The following is an 8,313-nucleotide window of genomic DNA, read 5'->3' as shown; positions in this document are numbered from 1 at the left end:
TGCATTTGGAGAGCTTACTCACTGATATTTAATGTCTTGTTCTTGAGTTAACATTCCATGGATGAAAACACAGAAAATTGGCAACCTTTTCATTACATTGTCAAATTAGCAAACCTAAACTTAGCTTAACCTTTCAAAGTTCACTGTAACCTAATTACCAACACAGCTAACCAGATTACGAATATACGACCTATATAGTTGTGGTAAATTCAAATTCTTTATTAATCTTGATGTAGGTACAGCCTATTAGTATTCAAGCAAAAAGCAAAAAATTTATACAGAATATGCAACAGAGACGAGTCGGTTATTTCAATTTCAGTAGAATATTTACTGATATTGATAGAGGAAGACTCGGACCAAACTAACACTTAAATTAAAAAAAAAAACACTTTAGTGAAATCATTTGAGGTTATTCTGCTGGTTAAGCCTGGCAGCAGCAGCTATAGAAGCTGCCACACCAGCTGGATGTGTAGTAAGGTATGGGTCATTCCTCATTTCTGCACCTGTGACCCCTTCTGCATCTTTCCGAGTAGCTGGTCTGTCCGCCGTCAACTTAGAAGTTGCATCCTGCATATCGGAATGATGAATTAGTGACCAATTAGTGCTGATAACTGAAAATTCATACAAATCACAAAATATAATTCTAAATTATAGAACACGCTATAATTTATAATTTATTTGTATGTTATCGTGAAATAATAAGGGAATTTGGTTAATTATTATGTAATAATGAACTACCGAAAGGATATCAGCAAGTTTGGTCTTATCTTCATCTCTGGCTGTTCTAGCATTAAGGGTGGCTGCTGATTGGGCAGCAGCAGCAACACCGCCGGGGCTAATGGTGGTTCGTCCGGTTGCTCTGACTTCAGCGGCCTGAATAGCAGCAGCATCACTCCATTCAACAGGCTTTTGTCCGGCTGTCAATGCAGTGGCTTCAAGTGCTTCTCCGATTGTTATTCCGCCACTGGCATTACCACTATTACCTTGTTGAAAAGATGCTGATGATGTTAGCCCTTTTTGGTTATATTGCCCAACCATCTGCTTTCACCACAAAATTTACAATATATTTATCTCAAGAAATAGATCATTAAATGCTATCAATTTATTAAATGCTACTCAAAATCTGACACTAAAAATGCTGGAATGTAACTCAAAATACCCAGAAATTGACTTCATTGAATTCGAGTTCAAGCTATCGACCAAGTAGAGTGAACTCGGACAACCTCATGAGCCTAATGAATCAAACTTTGCTTAAATTAGCATAATTTTGAAGTTGTCGATGTGAGATATAAAATATAATTTTTTTAATACAGAAATGAGCTATTTTTAATAAAAAAAATAAAAATTGTTGATGTAGACACTAAAATATTCAATGTTTCGACATTCACATCAGCATGTTTTATTATTTGTTTATCGAAAAATTACTCCATGTTTTGAAAACTCATACTTCTTTTTTATTCTAAAAAAAAATATTTATAAAAAAAAACTGGACGTACTGAGTAGCATTTCAACTCGATTTGATTTGATTACTGCATTACTATCAATAAAGAGATAAGCGAAAGAAGCAAAATAAATTAACCTGTCCAGCAATGGATTCGGAGATTACCCGCCTTCCTTGCGTATCAGTTCCTTTAACGGAATCATTACGACCAAAAAGCACAGCACTGTCACTTTTCGCAGCATCAGATTTACGGATGTCTCCCATCATTATAATATCTGCCGCCTGCATCATTGCAGCATCTCTATGTCCTTGAATCGAAAACAAATCCTCGCACTTAATTATTCCATCTTCTTCGCGCCTTTCCTGCTGCTGGCTGCTCATTTTTGTCTATTTTATTTTGTTGGTGTTGATCGAAATAGAATAAGGTGATAGAATTTGAGCAGGTTTTATAGAGTTTGGTTTGTAAGGAATGTTAAGATGGAGAGAAATGTGGAGAGACATTAGTGAATAAGGTTACATTTAGCAAATGCTGTGTTGCCATTTGTTTTTTAGATGGCTTTCAGACAAATACTGGGAGTCATATGACTCGGTCTTTCTTGGAAATATGTCTGAAAATTGGAAGAAGTGAAGATTCTTTATGGATGAACAGTTTATAATAGAATCAAGCAGCTATTTTAGCAGCCAGTCATGATGACATTCAAATGAAACAATTAAGCAAATATTTTTCTTTTTTTAATAAATTAACAACTTTTATATTAACTAACATGATAATTGGAAGGTTCTCAAAAAAAAAAAAAACATGATAATTGGAAGAAGTGAAGATTCTTTATGGATGAAAATTACTATAAGAGAATCAAGCAGCTATTTCAGATGAAAAAAAATTAAGCATAGTAAATTACAAAAACATTTATGGATGCCAATTTGATTAAAAAGCTAATCTAACTTTATGCCAATTATTACTATTTATAATCTCCAACATTTGAACTTTGTTATGTACTTTAGGTTTCTTTAGAATAATATTTTTGATAAAAAAATACATCATTTACACAAACTATTCTTATTATTTTATTAATATGAGAGTAAAATTTAAGTCAAAAGAAATTTATTTTCGTCTTTCGAGATTCATGATCGAAAAATGGTCAAAAGCATTTATTTAATATATTTAAAAAAAACTGAAACATTAATTTTAAAAAAATAAAAATTCAAATACTATTGCTGTGATGTTTCCTTTTCAAAACAGGGAAGTTTTTACCTAAATCCGGTCCGTGAAAAATTCATGAATCCATCCAATGAGGTATTAGAGAAATGAGAAAAAAGAAAAAATAATAAAAAGAGAGAAAATTATGTTAGATTTTCTAACACCTCATTAAGTAGGTGCATGGAAAATTCATGGACCGGAACTAGGTTATAATTTCCCTTCAAAACAATACTTATTCTTGAAAGAGAAATAGTAATAGTTTTTAGAGTGTTTATCGCATGCCACGGTTGTGCTATGTCATTTTTACAGCAAGCCAATAAACATTTGCAATAGAGAATCTTTAATTATTGCATATTTTTTATCATTAAATATTAGCACATGGCTAACGCCTCATTAGTTTGTTGTCTGAATAACGTGGCGCAACCGTTGTGGTATAATTATCCGTATTTCTAAATTGATAAAATCATTTTTAGGCTATAATAAAATAAATTTTACACTAAAATTGATCCAAACAATACCCTTAAAATATTTTCAATCAAAAGAATTTCTAGAAACACTATTGACTATGGATACTGAAAATTAAAACTAAAAATTTAAAAGTTTTATGAGTTTATTTACAATAAAGAATGAGTATATCAATTTAATTAGTTATTTAAATATTCTGAATACAAATAAATTTTATTAATAAATAAACATATATATATATATTATAAAGTTTATAGTAGTGCAATAAAATAAGATTGAGCATAATAAAGCTCAGTTAATCTGACTGTAGGCATAAGTATCCATGAAACCAAACAGACCCTCTTCTTCTTCTAAACAACTGTGAAACATAATTAAGGTTTTACAATTAAATTGAAAACCACACAGAATTACAGAGATCGATCTGTCATCGGAGATTATCCAACGCCATGAACTCAAACAGCATCTCTCAGCCAAACAAACCGTTACCAGCAGAATCAGTACCCTTATTTCAAGAAGGTCTTTTTTTAACTCTCTCTCGCTGGTCAGCTCTCCAACTCGCCGTTGAAAACGAGTGGGCCGGTAAAGGTTCGCTCCAGTTAGCCGATCAGCTCCGGTCCGAGGTCTTTTTCTGGTTCACTCAGTCTAATGGTCAGTTACTTAACTCGGTCTTAACAAAATTAATAATGTTTAGTTTTGGAAATTAAGACTTTTGATTGGTCATTTTTTATGTAAATTTAGTGATTTATAGTTTAAGTAATTTGTGCTTCAGAACTGTGTAATTGGAAGTTGGTAATTTGTAACTGCAAAGTGAGTGGTGTTTAATATGAAATGCAGACTCTTCTTATGATGAACTGTTGCTTTTATTTTTATTTTTTTATGTTATATTTGTGACGGGGTTTTTGTTCTCGCTCTGCTAGAGGCGCTTTATATTGATGATTTAGAGGATCTACTGGAAAAAGGAATGGATACTCTCAATGTCGAGGTTGAGGATGGCAGCGTTGAGGAGGTACACCTTCATTATATTATACTATAGCTTTGAGATGCTGCTTTCAAGTTGTGACTTGTGAGAATATAGTCTCGATACTGTGTATGTAAAATTAGCTGAAAGTTTTGTTCCTCGCCTTCTGTTTTTTTTAATCTTTATTTTTAACTTTTTGGTGGCTAGCTTGTTGTGGAAAATCCGGTGTAGAAGTCTTAACTAATTTGAGTTGTTTCTTTATGTTTATATCTTTGGCTCAAGGCATATTCAAAGTGTAACAACATTTTTGAAATTGTGAGCAGTCCTTTGGATTAGTAAGGATTCGTGTCACTGAGAATCGGGAAAGTACTTGACTTCTCAATCTTTTTTATTGCTGTAAAAAGAATATAGTTGTGAATGGTTAAGCTCTTAAGACTGCTAACTAATAGGTACCCAAGGCCATTTACAATTGAAAATAGTGACAAGTAGTGTTTGTTTGTTTTCAATTACTGTTCTGGCTCTTCTTTTCAGATTTGTTTTTAATGTTCTGGTTCTTACAATAGCAGTTACATGATTTGAATATAGAGCTCTTCATTGCATTTGCACTAGGAATAACTGTTTTGTACTTGTCATGCATTTTGTTTGCATTCTTTTGATAAATTGCAGCTAATTTTCAGTTTCATCTTATAACAATTTTGCATTTTCTATTGATCTGTACAGGTAGCAGAAAAACTAATGATTATGCATGAAGAGTGTTTGGAAGGTAACTATCACTCAATTGAAAAGTTAAGGCAAGCAGGTCCTACTACGGGAGCTCATCAACACATCAGACAGGTGATTCTGGTTTTCCGTACATGAATTGTGTTATCTGCTTAGAAACCATCTTTGCATTCCAAAATGCTGTATTCTAGTGATTTTAAGTTTCATATAAGTTGGAAAACTCATTCCAGTGTTTAAGTCAACTGTTAGTTATTACTTCCTAAAAATTTCAGATAGAGAAAGCTTGAAAATTCATAGGTAGGAATTGGAAGTTCAGATACATATGCACATTTGCTTAAAATAACATGGAGATTTACAAAGCTGTTTCTATTGCTCTAAGTTCTAACAATTATATTCTGGTACTGCCTTGATAAGAGTTGCACACTTATTCCATGGCTTTGATTTGATGCTGGCAAGGGTTTTGTATAGACATTTCTTGGGATTCTTTGTGACTTACAACTTTGTCTAAGTCTTTTTTTTCTTCATCTCTAGTGTGCACGAGGAGGAAAAATCATTACTAGAAATTCCATAACAAATTCTGTTTGCTAGCAAGTCGTACTTTGCCAAAATGTACAAATTTTAAAGGATTTTGTTCGCATGGAATTCTCCTTTCTAATTTTCCTTCTCTCCTTTGTGCTAGGCAAATGATGACGATGATGACGACGGCGAGGATGATGATGAGGATAATGAGAATAGCATGGGTGATAATACATCAAATATGATAGTGGATGCGTCTAATCATGTGGGCATGCAGATCAACGAGTCAAGTCGCCAGGAGGCGCAAGGAGAAGATGGCTGGGAGGTGGTTTTGTCTAAGAAAAATCGGGGTAGGAGGAGTTAGGTATAGCATCCTTTATTTGATATAATTATTTAATCATTTCTTTTAGGCCATCCCTTCTTCTCCTTGCTGCTTCAGTATATGTACATGCCAATGACATTTGCCTCCTGAGATTTTGCCTCCTGAGATTTTGCCTTGTTCGAACATAGTATTGGCTATACGGCTACATGAGATAATAGCTCAGTATTTAATGTTTTGGGCACTTGAGAACCTAGCAATTTTGCTTCGTTATTTGTAACCTTGTAAAAAGAAAAATGTTTCCTATTTTCCAGTTCATGCAAGAAACACATTCTTTTATATCTGCAATTCAAAAAGCAATCTCAAGATCTCTTCCTATTATTAATAGAACAGTCACTTCAAGATTACTTGTTATCACTGCACTTTGACATTGTAGCCAAAAATGAAGTCTTGCCTGATCCAAATCCTCTTGCTTTCACTTTTACACTTGACCCGCCATTCCCCAGTAATGTCCCAAACTTCGAATCCTGACAGCCAAGGCGAATGGCACCAACTGCATTCTAGCATAGGTATAACAGCAATGCACATGCAGCTATTGCATGATAACAAAGTTGTCATATTTGATCGCACAGATTTTGGCAGATCTAACATCTCTCTTCCTCACCATCGCTGTCGGAATGACACTAATGACCGGGCACTAATAATCGATTGCACTGCTCACAGCATCCTCTACGATGTCACTGACAGCTCATTTCGTCCTCTAATGATTCAAACCGACATTTGGTGTTCTTCTGGATCAGTTATACCGAACGGAACATTTATTCAAACCGGCGGTTTTAATGACGGTGACCGAGTGATGCGTATGTATACATCCTGCTCGAATGATGATTGTGATTGGACTGAGTTTCCGAATTATTTAACACAAAGAAGATGGTATGCAAGTAATCAGATTTTGCCTGATGGAAGAATTATAATTGTTGGTGGTAGAAGGGTTTTCACTTACGAGTTTTATCCGTCTGTTTCCACTACTTTTTGGCTTAATCTTTTGCGAGATACTCGTGATCGTTATAGCGAAAATAATCTGTATCCATTTCTCCATTTATTGCCAGATGGAAACCTGTTCATTTTCGCCAACACGAGATCGATACTGCTAGATTACACTAGAAATGTTGTGATTAGAGAATTTCCTGAAATACCTGACCGTGTTCCTCGTAATTATCCAAGCACTGGATCTTCAGCTCTACTTCCTCTAGATGAAAATATTGGCAGTCCTATTAAAGCTGAAATCTTGATCTGTGGCGGTGCACCAAATGGCTCGTTTCTACAAGCTGCACGTGGAAATTATCAGCTTGCGGCTTCTTCATGCGGACGAATTGTAGTCAATGATCAGAACCCTAGCTGGGAAATGGAAACAATGCCAACTGCAAGAGTTATGAGTGATATGCTAATCCTTCCGACCGGTGATATCATCATAATCAACGGTGCTCAATCCGGCACTGCTGGTTATAACAATGCGTTCGATCCTATAACGAGTCCATTCATTTATCGTCCCAATCAATCACAAGATCGTCGTTTTTGTGTAATGTCGCCGTCAAGAACACCAAGAATGTACCATTCATCAGCAATATTGATTCCTGACGGACGTATTTTAGTAGGCGGAAGTAATCCTCAGTTTAACTATCAATTTGTTGACGTTCCTTTTCCGACAGACCTAAGCTTGGAGGCATTTTCGCCCTCGTACTTATCAGATGAGAATACAAAGATAAGGCCAACCATTTTATCTCTAGTCACAATTCTACAATATGGAAACTCACCATTTAAGGTTAGATTTCAGGTTGCAGAATTTGCATCAGCAAATCAAGTGTCAGTAAGAATACTTGCACCATCTTTTAGTACACATTCTTATGCCATGAATCAAAGAATGGTGGTGCTGAGAATTATTTCTGTTGAATTTGATTCATCTGATACGTTTGCTTTGAGCGTTATCGGACCATCAACGGCTGAGATCGCACCACCAGGGTACTATTTATTGTTTGTTGTGCATGCTTGTATTCCTAGTACTGGTCAATGGGTGAAAATTGGTTGATGGGGATTTTAGAAGATTATTTTTTGATTTGCTAAAGCCTAAGGAATGCTAATAGTAAAATTTGGGAGTTCTGAATAGACTTGCAATTTAAACTGGCAATAATATGTCATCATCTTTTTAACTGTTCATTGATGATAAACTCGTCTTCTCTAATGCACATTCTAAAACTTTATTTAACATTTTTAGTTGATACATGGAAAAATACGCATTTGAGTATATGGACTTGTCCATTTTTCGACGTTGAATCCCTCCTCTTTTATTTATCAACATTGAATCCCTATATCAAATCCCTCGATCACAGAAAAAAATAGATGTACTCATTAATGCAATTGGAATCATTATTTTATTCATTTTCATAATTTTAACTTTATTAAAAACTTAGTCTTTGTACTTTTATTTTTGTTGACATTAAATCCCCAAACTAGATTGTTTCAGTTTGGATTGATATTGTTAACATTTTTTGTGACAGATCTAATGTTTATAAAATAAAAATGTAAGACTCAAAATTGGCAAATAAAAATACAAGGACCCAATGTCAAAAACAAAACAAGTACATAGACCTGAAGATGTGTTATTCCTTCATAAAATGACTACACTATTCTCATCCTCG

At 34.4% G+C, this 8,313-nt stretch overlaps 3 protein-coding genes across 4 annotated transcripts; 2 read left to right on the top strand and 1 right to left on the bottom strand.

Annotated features, from left to right (window-relative positions):
* Positions 1-198: 198 nt before the first annotated feature.
* LOC126673226 (late embryogenesis abundant protein 47-like) lies at positions 199-1,987 on the bottom strand. 2 transcript variants are annotated; one of them, XM_050367295.2, is made up of 3 exons: positions 1,607-1,987; positions 739-1,038; positions 199-567 (listed from the first exon to the last, which is right to left on the bottom strand). In XM_050367295.2, the coding sequence occupies exons 1-3, from the start codon at positions 1,820-1,822 to the stop codon at positions 400-402; spliced, it is 684 nt and encodes a 227-aa protein (XP_050223252.1). In that variant the 5' UTR covers positions 1,823-1,987; the 3' UTR covers positions 199-399. The 2 variants fall into 2 exon arrangements, with proteins under 2 accessions (XP_050223252.1, XP_050223251.1); XM_050367294.2 differs by having other exon boundaries at positions 1,580-1,974.
* A 1,426-nt stretch (positions 1,988-3,413) lies between these two features.
* Positions 3,414-5,956, top strand: LOC126674620 (uncharacterized). The gene is made up of 4 exons (XM_050369098.2): positions 3,414-3,752; positions 4,022-4,110; positions 4,783-4,896; positions 5,462-5,956. Exons 1-4 carry the CDS (start codon positions 3,551-3,553, stop codon positions 5,660-5,662), a joined length of 606 nt encoding a protein of 201 aa, XP_050225055.1. The 5' UTR covers positions 3,414-3,550; the 3' UTR covers positions 5,663-5,956.
* Positions 5,957-6,052: 96 nt separating this feature from the next.
* Positions 6,053-7,824, top strand: LOC126674619 (aldehyde oxidase GLOX). The gene has a single exon (XM_050369097.1). The coding sequence runs from the start codon at positions 6,060-6,062 to the stop codon at positions 7,701-7,703; it is 1,644 nt and encodes a 547-aa protein (XP_050225054.1). The 5' UTR covers positions 6,053-6,059; the 3' UTR covers positions 7,704-7,824.
* The last annotated feature ends 489 nt before the right edge of the window (positions 7,825-8,313 follow it).

This window comes from Mercurialis annua, linkage group LG3, assembly GCF_937616625.2.
Source record: "Mercurialis annua linkage group LG3, ddMerAnnu1.2, whole genome shotgun sequence".
NCBI lineage: Eukaryota > Viridiplantae > Streptophyta > Magnoliopsida > Malpighiales > Euphorbiaceae > Mercurialis > Mercurialis annua.
The sequence above is the reverse complement of the archived record's forward strand: the minus strand, read 5'-3'. Positions and strand labels throughout refer to the sequence as shown.

Bases quoted from the DNA above. Each gene is read 5' to 3' on its own strand.
- LOC126673226 (XM_050367294.2), bottom strand. From the start codon at position 1,822: ATGAGCAGCCAGCAGCAGGAAAGGCGCGAAGAAGATGGAATAATTAAG. The intron at 1,039-1,579 runs GTTAATTTATTT...TGGTGAAAGCAG, and splicing joins CCGAATCCATTGCTGGACAG to ATGGTTGGGCAATATAACCA. The intron at 568-738 runs GTAGTTCATTAT...TCCGATATGCAG, and splicing joins AACTTGCTGATATCCTTTCG to GATGCAACTTCTAAGTTGAC.
- LOC126674620 (XM_050369098.2), top strand. From the start codon at position 3,551: ATGAACTCAAACAGCATCTCTCAGCCAAACAAACCGTTACCAGCAGAA. The intron at 4,111-4,782 runs GTACACCTTCAT...TGATCTGTACAG, and splicing joins AGGATGGCAGCGTTGAGGAG to GTAGCAGAAAAACTAATGAT. The intron at 4,897-5,461 runs GTGATTCTGGTT...CCTTTGTGCTAG, and splicing joins CTCATCAACACATCAGACAG to GCAAATGATGACGATGATGA.
- LOC126674619 (XM_050369097.1), top strand. From the start codon at position 6,060: ATGAAGTCTTGCCTGATCCAAATCCTCTTGCTTTCACTTTTACACTTG.